This window comes from Equus asinus, chromosome 11, assembly GCF_041296235.1.
Source record: "Equus asinus isolate D_3611 breed Donkey chromosome 11, EquAss-T2T_v2, whole genome shotgun sequence".
NCBI lineage: Eukaryota > Metazoa > Chordata > Mammalia > Perissodactyla > Equidae > Equus > Equus asinus.
In genome coordinates, this window is record NC_091800.1 from 28152062 (window position 1) to 28171455 (window position 19394).

Sequence of the window (19394 nt, forward strand, 5' to 3'; positions counted from 1 at the left end):
GTGGAGCAATGACAGAGAAAGAGAGACAGTTGCCCCAGGAGCCCCAGAAGTTCCAACTCGCAGCTGGAGAATTCTTCCAGGTCCCAGCACCAGACCTGTGAGCAAGTACACCTCTGGGATGAACCGCCAGCACCCTCTGACTATGACTGCATGAGACTCAGCCAGAACGCCCTAGCTGGGCCCACTCAACCCTCCAGATTCATGAGCAAAAGAAATGACTGCTATTGTTCTAAGCCACTTTTTTGAGGTGATTTGCTCCATGGCAATAGAGAGCTGGAACACGGAGTTATGCAGAGGATGTTGGGGGAGTTTGGAAGAGGGTAGTCAGTCCTGAGACTGAGGCAGTTGGGGAAGAGGAAACACTTAAGCTTAAACCTCAACATGCCAACACGGCATCACTGAGCATTTGGGCCAGAAGAGGGCTGGGCATCCAACAGATGAAATCGCACAGCCGTGAGAGTAAGGAGGTAGGTATGGTTAGAACACAGTCAGAAGAGCTGTAATGCTGAAGATGAGGCTGAACAGATTGTCAAGGGCTTCTGAGCACATGACCCAGAGGCTCTGGGAGTTCCTGAGGGTTTCTAAAGCAAGAAAGTAACAGGAAGAGTTTCAGTGGTAGGAAGATTACTGATCATATTGAATCTGCCTAAGACAACGTTCCACTCCACAAGTAAATGCTGTTGTAAGAGGGTTAAAATACATCTTGAAAACGTAATTCATATATTTGGAGTCGCTGGATGAAGCTCACAATATTATTTTCCCATCAGTAATATCTCTAGGTCATTCATGGTGTTCATGGTGTTTTTCTTTTTTGTGTCACCAGGATAAGCAGCTGAATTCCGACTTTGCAAGGAATTCCCCCGCACCTGCCCAGCCCTCCACTTGTCCTGGGATGTTCTCACCACAAAACCCCTCCACGTGCCACTGATTCCCTGCAAGACTTTCCAACTCTGTGGATCCCCTAATATTCTCAGCAAATTCAAACCACCCTTTTAAGAGGCATTTATGTTCCCTCACCAAAGAAAAAGGAAAGAGTGCGTTCCACTAAAAACGGAGATTTCTTGGCTGCATTAGCCCAAGTCATAGTGAGTGGGGATGGGTTAGGGACGGGGAGAGACTGAGGGACTGCCAGAGCCTGGTCATTCTGAAACTAAGTGAGGCGGGTCCTGGGCGGTCCCCCAAGTGCTTTCCTCAATAAGGCGGAGAACACGGCCATTCTCAAACTCCACACCAGTCAAATCAAGCACCAGAGTACAAAAATGAATGGAGGAGGCTCTTATAATGGAGTGTTCTCTTTGGTCCACAAATCTTATAATCTTAGATAAATTCAGTCCTGCAGAAAATTTATTGCAAGTTAAAAACAGAGATGTGGTTGCATAAATTATTCAAATCAAGCAAAGGGGGCAGAGCAGCAGGAGCAAAAAGAATGATCAAATTGGCACAATCACTAATGGGAGATGATGGGCTTAATTAAACATATCCCTGGAGGAAAAGGCTGACTTTGAACAACACAAAAAGGGACCTTCCAAGGAGGGGTAGACTTTTACAAGGAAGCTAGAGATTGGACACTGCCTTACGGTACTGAAAAGCTAACATTTTATAAATATTTTATTTAAGACTCTCAAACTGATCATTTATTTGTGGCTTTCTTTATCCTGTTAAATATTTGCCTTCTTCTCATCACCATCCTTTTATTAAATATTTGCCTTCCCCCCCAACACCACCTTTTTGCCAAAGCCCCTCCTCAGTCTGCACATTCTAATAACCACAAACATTACCTGTCACCAAGAGTGCGCATTATTATTATTATTAGGTCTCAGAAATGGCTCCCAAGATGAGGCTGGATTGCATTAAACACACCAGATGATAGGTCCCCGGCTCACATGGAACTTGCAGCTCTTCACCAGCTGCTCTCGTTGGAAGCATAATGTAAAGCTCGGTCTGAAATCTCTTGCTCGATTTCAATGGATGCAAATGACAGACCGGCATCTTTCAACTACACTAAAAGCTTCCAGCCCTGCTCACTCTGGGACACGTGCCAGTAACATCAGCTATTACACCATGGGTCTCTCTCCAAATGCTGTTTCCCCAAAAGGCTTCAGCTCAATGAGCAGTATGACACAAGCACCAGGCTGCTTTCCTGAAATTACTAATTGCAAACTTTTTACAAAAATAAAGCAAATGTAAAAGAATCTCGACAGAAATGCCAGCCTTACCACGGTGTTCTTGAATGTTGCTGGAAAATTCTATAGGCTGTCAAGTTGTTCAAATTAGAAAGTAATTTTCTTAGCTTAATTCATAGCATAAATTCATTTCAATAAATAAACAATCTGAGAGTTTCTGTTTCCCTCTCATTTCACGGGTTCTTCGGTCCTGAGTCAGTTCCCCATGGCTTTATTTAAAAATCAGTATTATTTGAGTGATACTAGTCATACTGAGTCTCCCAGACTAAACTTTCACGGCAGCATGAACAGAGTGAGGAAGTTTTCTGACGCTGGAAATACAATTCCCTTACAAGGGTGCTGCAAGTTAATGCCTGCTGCTGGAGACGTTGTCAGGATTTGCACTGATTTTTAATGAGCTTCTGCAGGCAAAACCCTTGCAGATGCTTGCCTGTTAGGAAAGATGCAAATCACACCCACCCAAGCTGAAGAAAATTAAAATCTATTTAACAGCAGAGACTGTACAACGGCAGATTGCTTTATTTCCTCTGGAGGGCTCAGGGTCACTGACTTAGTTAATGGTGTACTCTATTAACCAAGCAGGTGGTTGGCCAACTGGAGTTCAATCAACACGGAAGATGGAGAACACTGCCTTGAGGAAAACCATAGAAAGAAGAGTGTGTTTATTTGGATTTCAGTCTTTAAAAGTTCTTTATTTCAGAAAAGTTTCATCACACGCCTTCTTTAAATAGCACCTTCTGTTAGCACATTCCATTTGGTTCCATTTACTCAGGACGGGTTTACACACAACCTTGCATAAACATTTCTATTACGTCAGGAAGAATAATGCAATATTTGTTTTATGTTTGGAGTCCAACGACTGAAACATAGACATAACAACCCCGTATCTTATCCATCTTTTAAATCTTTCTAGCTTCCAAGAGCACAGAGGAGGGACGAGAGGAATGTCTGCAGGATCAAGAGAGAAAAGCAAACTCTCAAAGCAACACTCTTACCCACTTGAGGAGTTTTCTATTCTGTTACCATAACGCCGTGCACAAAAATATCAACTGTTTTAAAACATATTATCCTTTACTGATTACAAAGTGGTTACTGACTCTCTACATTCCCTTATTATACTGGGCTTTCTTTAATTTTATAACACCATGTAATGCTGGAGGATCTTCTGTGGGGACGGGGAAATGGGGATGAAAAGGCTGTTATCTACAAGAAAATCTGCTCACACACAGCTCTGCTTCAATGACCCTAAGATGTCATGGGTGCTGAGGTGCAAAACATGAAGAGAAGGGTCTACTGGAGAGAGGCAGCATGTGTGGGCATGGCAGACTAAGACTCAGTCCCTGTTCTCACCCCAAACAAGCTTACCTTGAACAAAGTATGAACTCAGTGAATTACACTGCATTTCTTACAGAAGCCAAGAAAGGTAATAAGTTCCCCATAACGTTTCAGCATGTGATATAACCTAGTTAATTATCTTCAGTTAATTATTTACGCGACGTCCCTGTAAAATGGAAGAAGAAAGAAATTCTAATTTAGTACAGCCATAACTAAAATTTAAATTAAATGCATAGCATGGAAGCATCCAAGTCCAAAGGCAAAAGTCTCCATCAATAATAAGGCAAACAGCAGCTTCCTGCAGACTTCAGCTACACATCTCATCGCGGCTTCAGAAAGATATGGGAGATAATGCACAACTCACTTCACCACCGCACAGTTCCACGTTCTGACTACCTGCCTGACCAAGGTTTTAGCAACGATTAGAACACTCCATCCTTTGAGCCCCACACCTGTTTCTGGTGGAGAATACTATACATAGACTTTCAATTTACTCTATACTTTTCATTTTTTTCCCTCAAGAATTAACTGAATATAAATGCATGTACCACAGAACACTGGACATAGTGTGTCATCATTAGTGTAAAAACAGGAAGAGAAAATGTTCTTTTGTATTTGTTGGTATATAAAGAAGGATGTGCAAGAAACTGGTACCACTGGTTTCCTGGGGGAGGTGAACTGGGTGTCTGGGGACAGACCCGGGAAGGAGTTTGTACCCTGTACCTCTTCATAGCTGTCAAACGAGAAATGTGTAAATGTGTTACTGAGTCCAAATATCTTAACAACCAAATGAAGACACAAGAATTACATTATCTCCATTCATGATTTAAATTATTACTGAACCAAAAGGAAATTAAATGTGGTCTGTCTCTTGAACATATATTTAATCAATAACAAAAGAAGTAAAATATAAAATGCAATTCTGGCCTTTTGAAAAATGTAACAAGGCCGTAACAAGGACTGAGCATTTGGGTGTAGAACTTAGGAAACGTTTCAACATAAGGATCTATTTTAGCTAAAACTCTCAACACATGAACTCCACAAGGCTCACATTGTTCCATCTTCCAAAGGAAAAATAGTAGTAAAAATCATGCCAATCTTAGAGCCTCTTCACCCAAATGTTCACTTTCCTTTCTTCTGACTTGAAACATCAAGCTTTGTGTGTGATTTCTTCTAAGAATAAAATTACCCTGAGGATGATTTCTGTCCACAGTATCTTCTCTTTACGTAACTTGCCCATCTCCTTGCCTCTATCCTGCAAACCCCAGCCCTTGCTTTGAGCCTGTTCTGCTGACGAATTTGTTCCTTAATGAATTCTCTGGAAATATGTGGTCACTGCTTCAAACCCAACTTCTTAAACTAAAAGAAGTCAGAAGAAAATGTTTTAAATGGGAACTTAAGACATGAAGCTAATGACCCCAGGAATCTGGCAGGACTTTTCTAAAATTATTTGTAGGGGCCGACCCTGTGACCGAGTAGTTAAGTCCACGCACTCCGCTTCTGTGGCCCAGGGTTTCACCGGTTCGGATCCTGGGCACGGACCTGGCACCGCTCATCAAGCCATGCTGAGGCGGCACCTCACAGAGCACAGCCAGAAGGACCTACAACTCGAATATACAACTATGTACTGGAGAGCTTCGGGAGAAGAAGGAGAAAAGAAAAAGACTGGCAACAGATGTTAGCTCAGGGTCAATTTTTAAAAAAAAAAATTTTAACTGTGAAGCACCGTCCATATGATAGTTATTATTTCATCTAGTAGTAATAAAATAATAAAACCCACACAGGGAAAACACAACAGAGGAGCAGCTATGGAAGCAGCAGAGTTCTACTAAGCTATTAGCAACTCAGCTGAGCCTCCTCACAGGCAAAACTAAACAAGAAAACATGACTGATGAGGGCGAAATGTACAGTGATAAGGGGAAAAAAGCCCACAAGTTACTCAAGGTACAGTAAGTTTTATTATTGTTTTGCTTTATATTAAACTTCAGCTTTGAAGAAATGCCCACCGAGGGCCTTCCTAGCGGGCCGCTCTAGCATAATGTCCAACATCCTCAATATCGTCTCCATCGCAAATGCAGAAGATAGCTCTATATTTTCTTTTTTTGCAGCAACTTTTCCTGTAAGTTGAGGAAAAAACAGCAAAGCAAAATTCAGCGCAGCCAACCCCAAACAATCGTTTTCCTGCATACCAGGCTTTGCTAAAATTTGAAGTCGCTCTAATTTCATATTCATGAACACACATATACGGAGCTTATGTAACACATTGAGGGCATCACTGCCAGGGTGTAAAGCTTCTCGGAGATCGGGGCTCTGTCTGATTTACCCTTTTGTCCAAGAATCCAGTAAAAACTGGTGCTCAGCAGATTCTCAAAAATACTTATTGAATGAATGAGCAACCCCAAAAGGAGGAAATGACACCCTATCATGATGAAAAGAAGTCCTGGGGCCTATCATGGATGAGAGCTTCCACTGTCCTTCAGGATCTTTCTTAAAAACTATCATTCTCTAAGGAGAACCTGAGTCAGTCAGGCTAAGATTGAAAGACCGCTTAACTGCAACAGAGAAAAGGCTTGATGTGTGTCTTTTAAATAGAAGGGTTAGGCAAGGACCACTGATGGCCAAGCTTCTGAGTGACTTGAAGCTGAGACTTGTCCCGCAAGAACGGTGCTCTGGGTCACACGGCACCTTCTCAAAGCCTTCCTGAGAGGCAAGCAGGAACGCACAGCTCAGACGGCCCTTTATGAGTCCCTGCTTCGAAAGTGCAGGCTCCAACTCACCAAAACATAGTGTTGGGAGGGACCACACAGATTCGCCGACATCCTGATTTTACAAAAGAAAAAAGGGAGGCTCAGACAAATGAAGTGACTTACCCACACAGCCAATAACTAACTGGTCCGGGATGAGAACCAAGTTCTCCAGGTCCCTCGTCCAAAGTTGTGTCTAATTCACCACTCTCCTTTGCCTGAAACCAAAGGCTGACTCCCTGACTATTCCCGTCGAAAGCATTCAAGTATAAACACCCAAAAACACATCTGCAATCAGCCAGAAGCCCACCAGAGAGCTATTCACCTGACACAAACGACCCATCAGTTTCAAGGACTGTGTTATGCCAACTCTGAAAGACACTCAAAATAAATATTTCAGGCGCCTGGCCCCGTGGCCAAGTGGTTCAAGTTCCACATGCTCCACTTCGGCGGCCCAGGTTGGTGGGTTCAGATCCCGGGCGCAGACCTACTCCTTTTACCAGCCACACTGTGGAGGCATCTCATATACAAAAAAGAAAAAATGGAAGAAGACTGGCACAGATGTTAGCTCAGGGCTAGTCTTCCTCTGGCAAAAAAAGAGGAGGACTGGCAACAGATGTTAGCTCAGGGCAAATCTTCCTCAGCAAAAAAAAAATTCAGATCAGTTACCTTCACATGGAAACAAGAGATTTATTCTGAGGTTTTTTTTTTTTTTAAACAAATGATAGTTCACTCCTGTTTTTCAGTACTATACTACTTAAAGTTCTCTGGGAAGAATCTGCGAGTAAGTGACTCAAGAAATTACACTTACTTCCATTTTTAGAAACTCACTAAATAATGGATAAACATCAGCTTCCACTGCCGCTAGGCACTTGCACCCTGCGATGTTGTTATTTTTTTACAAGTCAGGCTTACAACTAAGGACGGAGTGAGGGATGCTGTCATCTTAAGGGCAGAGGAAAAGCCATCTGTCAGACAGCAGGTCTGTTTTCAGCTTATTTTGATAGCAAATAAATTATTTTTATGGCGCTGTAACATAAAAACCTAGTTTATGGGCTCTGTTTCTGTTTTGTGCCATTTACTTTCAAGTTTTGTTTGGAAGTTGGTCTTGTGCCCAAGTAGACTCAGCTGGGAAGAGAAAGTACTGACATCAGGGCACAGGGTCCTGTATTGTTCTAATCTGCTAAATAAAGCCAGTTTCCTTATCTGCAAAACTGAAACTTACTCCAGGGTATTTTTCTTTTCCCAATACACAATTCCTCTGCCAAATGCATTACCACAACTTAATTCTAAGTCTCACGTTTACATTTCCAAGAAACAACGTTTAATTACTCTAAGAGGCAAATATAAGAGAGCCGCTCAAATTGTTTACAAACCATAACTACAAGAGTTGCCTTGCAGGGGGTGCAAACAGAGAGAAAAGTCAGAGCAGGGACCAGGGACTGTACCTCACCTGGTGAGTTCTCCTCACCAGCACTCAAAGCTAAAGCTTCCTGGAAAATTTGCCATCACCTCTTAATAATGCTCATTCATTTTTAAGACCATCCACACAGAATACCATAGCTGGGCCTGTCTGTACATGTCACAAATACTCGAAGAAAATACAAGTGAAAACTATCCGATCTTGGGGACAGAAACATTCCTGAAGTTCTTGTTTTAGTCTCAGGAAACAATGAGACAAAAGCAGGTCCCCATACATATCCACAAGGAAGGTCCAGATGAGGGAACAGAAGGCCATTAAAACCTGGGTTTTAAAAAAGCAAAAATTGCTAGAGTTGCATCTTATGTCTCTTAGCCATGGAAAAAAATGTTTTAAGAATAAGAACTAAGTCATCAGTAGCAATAACTCAGGCTCATTGCTATGCAATGAATTCATCAGTGTGGACAAGAAACTAGCCATAGCCCTAAAGAAAACAGCACCCTCAACAATTAAATTTATAAGAAGGTGTGGCCATGGAATGAGGTCAGAGTCCCAGATGCCTAAATGTTAGAAAGTAATTCTGAAATGGTTTCTTACAGCATCATACATCTCCAACAGGATTTTCTGAGTCACTGTCATCTCTTCCTGGGACAAAATGTTTTGATGCTGCACTGTGATATACAATAGATAAGCCTCCCTTATTATTCATCCCTAATGTCATAACACCCTTCATCTGAGTGTGGCAGCCCCCGGCAGAGTTAGCACAATAATTTATATGGGAGTTGAACCAAGGAGAATCCACATTATTCACTTTCAAACAAAAATGTCAACCAGAAAACACGATTCAGGGTAAAATTGTAGATGCGATTGGGAAATAGCATCTGCCACTAGAGATCAGACTTTATTAAGACTTTCTTTTTTTAAATGTTTCCTTAATTGTGCATGCTTTTCCCTCTAAGAACAGTTTGGCTATTTAGCCTTTTATGAATTCTTATGAGTATTTCTTTTTTATTTTTTCTTTACGTGGATTCCTTTGGCAGATGTTTATGACTTCAGTTTTACAATGTTGTTCATGTATCGTCTTTAAGCTCTTTCCATATTCTTTCTTCTAATCTTTCTCTAACACTTTCCTCTCTCTGGAACCAGAAAAAAGGATCCCAGAATTCAGCGATGGCCGACTACCACAGACACTACCTCAAACGCATAATTAATGAAGCCAGCGTCAAGAAATTAAAACACATGCAACCTGGCTCACCTAAGAAAGAGGATGAAGTGTTGAAAAGTAAAACAACCTGCTGATGTTTTTGATGCTGGAAAAGAACATGTTTGGACCAAGCCACTTGAAAGTCTGAAGTGGCAGGTAGGTATTTAGGGGACATTTAAGAACATATCAGAGTTGAATGATAAACTCTCTGGTCATCTTACTTAGGCTCTACCTATTCAAATGCTTCCGGCTACAAGTTACAAAGAACTCATTTCAAAGTGGCTTAAGCCAGGTCCTGCACCAGACCAGTTAAATCAGAACCTCTATGGGGAGAGCCCAAACATTTGTATTTAAAGTTCCCTGAGCGATTCTAACGAACTGCCAGAGTTGAGAAATCACAGCTCTGGCCAATCATGTTTCGGCCTTCAGGTTTTCGATCACTTACCTAAAGCACATGGAGGGCAGAGGACTGAGCAAAGCTGGGGTTTTATTATCAAGGAAGAAATGATGGGGGTGTGGACGATGGCTGATGGGGAGGGAGCAGAGAGTGCTAAGTAAAAATGTAAAGGTTCATGGGTTGTTTTTTTTTTTTGAAATTGAAAACCTGGTAACATCTATTATGGTGATCTGAAATAATATACAAATTACAGGTCTCTGCAGCTTTACATTGGCTTTCAATAAATTACATTATCCATCAATGTACATATATACATATATATTTAACCAAAAACCCTCACAATTACTTAATCAATCTATTCTATGATTTCAATAGGTAAAAATGAAAATGTTTCCTAGGGGCCAGGACTGGTGGCTGGCAGTTAAGTTCACACATTCCACTTTGGCGGCCTGGGGTTTGCCAGTTCAGATCCTGGGTGCAGACATGGCACTGCTTGGCAAGCCATGCTGTGGTAGGAGTCCCACATGTAGAGTGGAGGAAGATGGGCATGGATGTTAGCTCAGAGCCAGTCTTTCTCAGCAAAAAGAGGAGGATTGGCAGCAGATGTTAGCTCAGGGCTAATCTTCCTCAAAAAACAAAAAAAAGGAAAATAAAAGAAAATGTTTTCCTTAAATTTTGGTTCTTAATTAACCAAATGCACAAACAATAAAATACACAGCCTTAAAGATAAGTAAGGAAACAAATCCGCTATCTTCAAAACAATATTATAGTGTTTTCTTAGAAATTATCTCCTTCTCGAGCAAAACATGCATAAAGAGTACAGAATTTTCCTTTTTCTGTGATTTGGCTTTGAAAACACAAAAATAAACCTACTTAAAATGAACAGCTCTTGCAAATTAGTTATACATTTTCCCCGGAAAACACAGAGGTGACAGTAAATTGATTCTCACAGTGACCAAACTGGTTTCCTGCCAAGAGAGAGTGCTCCAAATCAACAAATACAAGCCAATCTCTCTGAAGAGGTGAGAGTTTCAACAAAGCCGTGAGCGCCTTTTATGAATTTATACCTATATAATATAGGTGTAAACACCTATATAATATAATATAACAGGCTCGGTACCAAAGCATTATGGCATGTCAAGTTATTTCTTACTTAAACACATATAAAACTACAAGAGAGAAAGACAGAACTATTCAAAATCATTCTACTCATTAATATGTTCACACCTTTGTAAACGTGTATATGAGATACACACATTTTTATTGAAGTGAACCACTTTAGAAAACAGCAAACATAAAAGTCATTTCTCAGAAGACGTCTTTTATGTCATTGCATAACAATTAAAGCCTCATTTATATCTTGTAAGTATTTTCATACACCTTTTATCCAGTTTTATTTTGTTGAGGAAAACTGAGGACCCACTAAGGACAAGATTTGTCATGTTGCATTTTGGTGATCTTGACATTACAGAATAGAAAGGGCATCTACTTTGCCTCCTAGCATTTAACACCACATCCAGGCTACCATGGCAAATGGTGCCCTTGTATCTTTTCTTCAGTAAGCTCTAGGTCAGTGCCCAATAACAGAAATATAATGTAAGCCGTCTATGTAATTTAAAATTTTCTAATAGCCATGTTTTTTTAACAAGGTAAATTATTTTAACAATATATTGTATTTAACCTAATATATCTAAAATGTTATCATTTCAACAAATAGTCAACATTTTTATAATACTGAGTCTTTGAAATATGGTGTATATTTCACACTTATAGCACATCTCAGTTTGGACACTAAATTTTCATTGGAAATACTTGATCATGAAATGTACAGTTGAAAAGGTAAATTCACATCCTCAAGTTGTTCCAATCACTGATGTAAATGTCAGTTTTAAAGCTTAAACTAAAGTTAATTAAATTAAATTAAAAACTCAATTCCTGGGGCTGGCCCCATGGCTGAGTGGTTAAGTTTGCCCACTCTGCTTTGACAGCCTGGGGTTTGCCGGCTCGGTTCCTGAGAGCAGACCTACGCACCACTCCTCAAGCCATGCTGTGGCGGCGTCTCACATAGCAGAAGTAGAATGACCTACAACTAAGATATACAATTACGTATTGGGGCTTTGGGGAGGAAAAAAAAGAGGAAGATTGGCAACAGATGTTAGCTCAGGGTCAATCATTAAAAAAAAATTCAATTCCTCAGTCGTCCCACCAGATCTCAAGTGTTCTTTAGTCAAATGGCTATTGGCTACAGTATTGGACAGCACAACTGTAGGGTGTGGGAGTGCGATGTTGCTTGGATAATACACTGGTGTTCTCCAGAAGGTCTGGTCCATACCCCAGCCACCTTATGTCTAGGGGAGCCCAAGGAAGGGAGCTGTGGTAGCTTGGGTCCAAATAAGGTTCACTCCAACATGGGTGGGCTGAGAAAGGCTGGCCCTCACTAGCCTGAATGGATGCTGTCCAGGAAGACCCTTGGAGGACCTGCATGGGGGCTTAGAGGTGGGAGATCCACCTCATTCGGTGACAGCTGCAAAGCTGGCTCCCAGAGGCAAAACCCACTGAGGACACAAGGACCAGCTTCTTTTCCTAAAGCTTGCTAAAGTACGGGCTGTAACTGAGACCAAAACTCTAAGGCTCCTAAACCCAGCACCCCTAGAGCAGGTTCGAACTCCATTCATCGTAAAACCACCTCCCAAATGACATTTTAACGTTACAATCGCCTCTTGAATACCCATGTTAACAGGATCAACAATTACCCAGATAAATTACATTCTAATTTTCCTAAGCCACTTCCAGTAGACTTTGTAAATGTTGCATACTTAAATGCCTGCAGTGCGATGGGTGGCTGGAATGTGTGAAATGAACTCATATCTGAAAAGACATTATGTTACCTCTGGGGAAGGAGATTTGGGTGAATGAATTAATAAAATTTTACAAGTTTTTAGAGAAAAAATATAAATATAGTGACCATATTTTTTCCCAAACAAAAAAACCAGGATTATATGGTCTGAAAGAGGCAGAATAAATCAGTATTAACCTAGGAAACCTGCCGTTGAACATAAGGCAGTGGGCAAAAAAATACCAAACTGGATATGAATAAGTGTTAAAAACAAGGTTTAAACCATTAACTTCTACAGACATCCAAAGGGAGAGGTCATTTTGGATCATCATTTCAAACTCTCTCCCAAATAAATCTGCAAGAGAATTAAGAGTCAGGCCTAAGAAGTGAGCGTTCCACTTCCTTCTTTTTTGTTTGATGTTGACAATAGAGCCAGTGAATAGTACAAAGGTCCAACTGCCAGCCACGAAAGAGAAAAAGGAAATGGAGAAACTAGCTCCTGGCCATCTTGATGACCACAACTCAGAAAACACCACCTTTCTCCTTTCTTCACATGGCTTCCTTCTATAAGGCCGCTTGTTTAAGACTTCAAGAAGGTCCCTTTCCCAGACTGCCAAACCCTTAGGTAGCTGTGTGTGTGTTTGACAGTGTGAGACTCGATCCTTCTCCCTCCCTTGGATTAATTCCCCTCATCCTCCTGATCTGTTGAAACACCCACTGCCCCACTGCCCCAAAGGGTAGATCTGGTCCCCTCCCCTCATACGCTCTCAGGGCTCCCTCTCCTAGGATGGAATTGCCATAGTTTAAGTTTACAATTAGAGATTTTTTTTAATTACTGGAATATTGTCTACCCCAGACGGTGACCTAGATGAGACAGGGACCACCTCTGTTGTGTTCAGCATGTAAGCACATTTCCTAGCATATGATCCTTCACCCAGTTGGTGTTGGATAAGTCTTTCTGGTTGAAGGGATTAATTGTCTATTTGGTTAGTTAATCCAAAATCCCTTTTCATTTGGAAATTCTAAAACTCTGTATGAGACCTTCTTTAAATAATGCTTTCACCTTCAAATAAAGAGAAAAGATCAGTAGCCAAGTGTTTATAAAATTATGAGATTTTGTTTTCCTTGTACGCTTGTTGCCGGCTTTCTCAAAATGCAGTTTTTAATCATAGAGCTTATGCAACTGAATAGCAGGGGAGACAAGTGGCACACAAACTTAGAGAAAACTGGTGTCCAGGTCCTTTCAGCAAAACCATCACCCTCTAGGGGCCAGCCCAGTGGTGCAGTGGTTAACTTCGCGCATTCCTTTCAGCAGCTCGGGGCTCCCCGGTTCGATCCCAGGTGTGGACCTATGCACCACTTGTCAAGCCATGCTGTGGCAGGCGTCCCACATACAAAATAGAGGAAGATGGGCACGGATGTTAGCTCAGGGCCAGTCTTCCTCAGCAAAAAGAGGAGGATTGGCAGCAGATATTAGCTCAGGACTAATCTTCCTCAAAAAAAAGAAAAACCACCATCACCCTCTAAGGATGAAGAATGTCGATGTTTTGTCCAAGGAAGCAGCCCTGGAACTCCACCCCAGAACATCACGAAATGAGGAGGCACATGCGCCTCATGCCTCCTGTTCATACCCAAGTGCAGAGCCTGTGACAAAGGGGCTGACCTGGGCTGACATGGTGGTGCTCGATGCCCCCTCTGTGCATAAATACTGACCCCATTTTAAATTACAGTAACAGGTTAAAGGTCACCTAAACAACTAACCTGAGGTCAACGAGGCTCTGCGGACACTGAGAAACAACTGGGAAGAGCTGCCTCTACCTGGTTCACTTGGGTGAATTCCACAGCTCGGGTCACACAACTACATGCTACACGCTTCCCTTTAGGAGATGAGCAAGTGAGGGAAAGCGAAGTTCATTCTGCTTAAAACAGTGATGCATACAATGTATAGCAATTTCTAGAAGATTTAAATCACTGTAACATGATTTAAGTGTTAACTGATAATTACATGGAAAACAAATCCACTGCATTATATAAAAATCAATCCAAGTCAGAAGTTCACTTTATTAACTCTTTAACAGCAGACTGACAAATGTCACTAAATTTTAGTGGTATCCACCTGCAACTCATTGCCTTCTTCAGTGTAGTAAGAAAGGAAGAAACGGGAGGAGGGAGGAGGTAGAGGTTGCCCTGAAAACCCTCCAATCTGTAGACCCAGCAAGGGATCTAGGTTCGCTTTCTTGAAGCACGGATAATAAACACATGTTCATCAAATACGTATTATGAAAAGACTGCAGAGCACTCTACTAAGCATTTACTTCTTTTTTCCAGAAATTACTCCAGTGGTGTCTTATGGTCTTTTCCTCACACTAAGTGGAAATAAAAGTCAAAGTTATTGCAAGTGACACAAGGCACTGTCAGTGGAAAATATGACCAGCAACAGACACGTGGTGCATAAGTGTCTCTTTAATTCCAAAGGAAATCAGCTCTACTGCTGAGAGGCCTGTCTTCCCACTCTGTTGGTACCACATCTGGAGAAGACATGGGGACAGGGCTGCACTTTGCTTCTGCCCTGTGACGACTATTAATGTAAAGGATTAAGAAACAAACCCGGACTCAGACTAAGAGAAATACTTGACCGCTGGGCCCCAAATTGTAGCAACTTTGGAAAGACATTCGTGACCTCTGACCCTCCCTACGCAAATCCATGACTTCTTTGATTGCACCACGGGGTCACGGTGCATCCACCCTCACCTCCTGGCCTTCAGCTTTGATCACAGAGTGAGTGACTCATTACCTTTCAACTCGGGCTATAAAACAAGTATCTTGTGAGGAGGGAAGTGGAGACTGCCCCCTGAGCAGACAAAGGCCCTGCCCTCAGCTCTGCTTCAAGCCGACTCAGTAATTACGAGCTGTATCAGAAGTGAACAGATGCCCTCGGTGGGGCAGGTCCTTCTCCTGGAGCTGAAATTCTTCATGATGAAGGGAACTGTGCTTCCCTGCCCTTCCCCGCCACTCCCCAGCCCCTCGCGCCAGCTCACCTGGTTAGTAGACAATAAACGACAATTGTTCTCCTAAGGTGTCTGAGGACATTTTATAGTATGCTTTAAATATCAATAAAAGTGTTTAACATGCCAAACATAATTTAAATGTTTGAGTGGAGAGCCAATATTTTAAAAAGGAGGGTTGGTTATTTCTGACAGAAAATGTCTGATGTTGACAATTGTAAATGAATGGTTTGGGCCTCAACTCCAGGGAGGCAATGGCTGTACCTTCCTTTACGGGAGCATCTTCCAGACTCTGGGCAGCATCTGCACACCGGAGGCATTCGGTCAGTTGAAAGCAAGAGAAATAAGCATTCCTTCTCTCCGCTATTATTCCCACTTAAGTATGTGTGTGTGTGTGTTGCTGCAGAGACTATGGGGGAGTCTCTGTGTTACGGGTCTTCTCTGGATCCCTTGAGAATATACAGAAATCCCAAGTTGCTTTAGCCTGCACCATGTGAAAACCTTCCTCTCCATTCAGTCCAGTTCTCTGGGGCACCCACAGCCCAACAGGAATTAAGAAATTAAAGATTTCTGACCTTGACTGTATTAGTTTCCTACTGCCACTGTAACAAATTACCACAAACTTAGCATCTTAAAACAACACAAGTTTATCATCTTGCAGTTCTGGAGATCAGAAGTCAGAAACGGGTCTCCTGGGGCTAAAATCAAGGAGTTAGCAGAGCTGGCTTCCTTCGGGAGGCTCACTCCTTGCCTTTTTCCAGCTTCTAAAAGCTGCCACATTCCTTGGCTTGTGGCCCTGCATCACCCCAGCCTCTGCCTCCATCCTGTCATCACATCTCCTTCTCTGACTGATCCTTCTACCTCCCTTTCTAAGGACCCCTGTAGTTATGTTGGGCTCACCAGGAAAATCCGGGATAATCTCTCCATTGCAAGGTCCTTAACTTAATCACAGCTGCAAAGTCGTTTCTGCCATGTAAAGTAATATACTCACAGGTTCTGACGACCAGGACCTGCACATCTGTGGGGATGGGGGTCATTATTCAACATACCATACTGATGAATTACCTTTCAGTGTTATCCATAAAGCCCATGGCAACTGGGATTTTCATTCACATAAAAATATAGTTTCAGCCTACTAATGGATAAGCTTAGGTTGAAGTCTTTCTGATTCAAGATGTTTCATTATACGACCTTGGTTACCCAAACTCCCTTTCTCTGACTCAGTTACTCCATCACGAAAAGCAAGATTACCCCATTAGTCCCAGAAATGCTAGTCTAATGTAACGCCTTGTAGTGTTTTATATGTTTAGACACATTAACATGTATTACAGGCAGCAGTTTCTTACATTCCTGAAGTTGCTCAGCAGACAGCTTCAATTAGCAAGACAAATCTGAAATCCAGCAGGGAGGCAACAACAGCAGATGACAAGCCATCACTGATGTCATTCAGCAAAGAGTTACTTCTGGGCACCTACGAAGTACACGACTCAGCACTAGACACAAGACCACGCCTAGTCGAGGAAAGAAAACGCACACAGGGAAAAAATTGAAAAGTGGTCAGTGCCACATTAGAAGTAGAAAGACTGCACTTTGCAGTCTGAACTGACAGAGGTAGTCGGAGCGGGCTATGCAGACAATGACATCACAGTAAAGGTGGCACTTGGGCTAAGTAGTTTAAAATATACATAGAATTTCCCTACAGAACCTCCCCAATGAAAAGAAAAAAAAATGAATCATGGGGCCCAGGGAAAGAAAATCCTCACTCAGAATCTATTTATTTATCACTTACTTACACTGTGTATCCCAATAAAAAAGACTTGTTTCTAATTATAAACATCCAGTCTTTGTTTTAAAAAAAAAAACCCAACTTTATGGAAAAGCACAAAAATAGAGTAAAAATGCATCCCAAACTCCATCAGTCATGAAAAAGGTACCCACTCTTCCAGATATCTCTCTCTGAAAATATACACAAAATATACACAATTCCAAGAGATTTGGGAGTTTTTTGGTTCATCACAAAAATAAATGCAGCAGAGTGTGACTGGGAAGCTGGGAAATGCTATTATAAATATCACCACTGAAGGCAGCAAAAATCGACAATTGACCATGAGGAAGGGTACCAAGAAGTGATAAATTCAGATCTATGCACCCCTGGGGCCTGTCAGGCTGGAGCTGTAGTATAACTAAGGCAAAGAGTTTTATATATTCATAGTAGCAAAGCCATTTATGTATTAAACCACAAACAGGACTGATGCTCACAAGACAATGTTGATAATTATACAACTGAAAGAGGTTGAAGTATGTTCTACACAGTCGATTTAGACTTCAGAAGATAAAGCATTTCAGAATGACTTCCACCAAAAACTGTCAAAATTAGAGTTTGGGCACTTAAAGGAATATTTCAATAATCTGAAAAGTTAAAGCGTACTGAACTCCGTTTTCTTCAACAGTTGGGAGAAAGCTCTGCTCTGGAGTTAGGTCCTACTCTCAGCTTTACCACTAACTTTGCTGTGTGACTTTCAGGAAGTCACTTCCCGTCTCTGAGTTTCCATTTCCTCTAATGAGGGAAAGTGTTGAACTAGACCAAATGTGAGATTCCTCCTAGTTCTAGCATCTTATATTTTATAAGTGAATCATCACTATTAAACCTGAAATGTGAATTCCAATCCCATATTGCAGCCTTTATCGCAAATTATAGCTTCATTTTTGCCTTATAACCAGAAGTGTATGATTTTTAGACAGCAATGAAACTGCAAGAAAAAAGAAAACTCAAAGGTCAAAACTACTCAAATATGTCCTTAAGGAATTTATCTCATGAAGAAATACCCAACTTCCCCTATCAGGATGTTTAGAAGTCCCAGTGAAGAATGCCCAACAAAAATATTTACAGGCACATGATGAGAAAAAATATGCTCATGATTGTCTTTAAATAAAAAAGGAAGAAGAAAAAAGGAGAGGGAAGGGAGAGGGAGATGGGAGAAGAAGGGGAAGGAGGGGGAAGGAAGAGGAGGAGTGGAGGGGAAGGAGGAGTGGAGGGGAAGGAGGAGGAGTGGAGGGGAAGGAGGAGGAGTGGAGGGGAAGGAGGAGGAGTGGAGGGGAAGGAGGAGGAGTGGAGGGGAAGGAGGAGGAGTGGAGGGGAAGGAGGAGTGGAGGGGAAGGAGGAGGAGTGGAGGGGAAGGAGGAGGAGTGGAGGGGAAGGAGGAGGAGTGGAGGGGAAGGAGGAGGAGTGGAGGGGAGGGAGGAGTGGAGGGAAGGAGGAGTGGAGGGGAAGGAGGAGGAGGAGTGGAGGGGAAGGAGGAGTGGAGGGGAAGGAGGAGGAGGAGTGGAGGGGAAGGAGGAGTGGAGGGGAGGGAGGAGTGGAGGGGAGGGAGGAGTGGAGGGGAAGGAGGAGGGGGGAGGGGAAGGAGGAGGAGGAGTGAAGGGGAAGGAGGAGTGGAGGGGAAGGAGGAGTGGAGGGGAAGGAGGAGTGGAGGGGAAGGAGGAGGGGGAGGGGAGGGAGGAGGAGGAGTGCAGGGGAGGGAGGAGTGGAGGGGAGGGAGGAGTGGAGGGGAGGGAGGAGTGGAGGGGCGGGAGGAGTGGAGGGGAGGGAGGAGGGGGGCGGGGAAGGAGGAGGAGGAGTGGAGGGGAAGGAGGAGTGGAGGGGAAGGAGGAAGAGGAGTGGTGGGGAAGGAGGAGTGGAGGGGAAGGAGGAGGGGGAGGGGAAGGAGGAGGGGGAGGGGAAGGAGGACTGGAGGGGAGGGAGGAGTGGTGGGGAGGGAGGAGTGGAGGGGAGGGAGGAGTGGAGGGGAGGGAGGAGTGGAGGGGAGGGAGGAGTGGAGGGGAAGGAGAAGGGGGAGGGGAAGGAGGAGGAGGAGTGGAGGGGAAGGAGGAGTGGAGGGGAAGAAGGAGGAGGGAGCGGAAGGAGGAGGAGTGGAGGGGAAGGAGGAGTGGAGGGGAAGGAGGAGTGGAGGGGAAGGAGGAGTGGAGGGGAAGGAGGAGGGGGGAGTGGAAGGAGGAGGAGGAGTGGAGGGGAAGGAGGAGCGGAGGGGGAGGAGGGGGGAGGGGAAGGAGGAGGAGGAGTGGAGGGGAGGGAGGAGTGGAGGGGAAGGAGGAGTGGAGGGGAGGGAGGAGTGGAGGGGAAGGAGGAGGAGTGGAGGGGAAGGAGGAGTGGAGGGGAGGGAGGAGGGGGAGGGGAGGGAGGAGTGGAGGGGAAGGAGGAGTGGAGGGGAAGGAGGAGTGGAGGGGAAGGACGAGGGGGGAGGGGAGGGAGGAGTGGAGGGGAAGGAGGAGG

The 19394-nt window shown here is 43.2% G+C and overlaps 1 protein-coding gene across 6 annotated transcripts in view; it reads right to left on the reverse strand.

Moving 5' to 3' along the window:
* The window catches only part of LRCH1 (leucine rich repeats and calponin homology domain containing 1), a 193397-nt gene that overhangs the window by 128593 nt on the left and 45410 nt on the right, over positions 1-19394 (reverse strand). The window contains exon 1 of one of the 6 annotated variants that reach the window (XM_070520679.1): positions 3549-3600. The exons of the other annotated variants lie outside the window; for them this stretch is intronic. Coding sequence (XP_070376780.1) covers positions 3549-3585 — 37 coding nt within the window. The 5' untranslated portion in view covers positions 3586-3600. Of the gene's footprint in view, positions 1-3548; positions 3601-19394 lie in introns of those variants that run through there. 6 annotated transcript variants of the gene reach the window in all.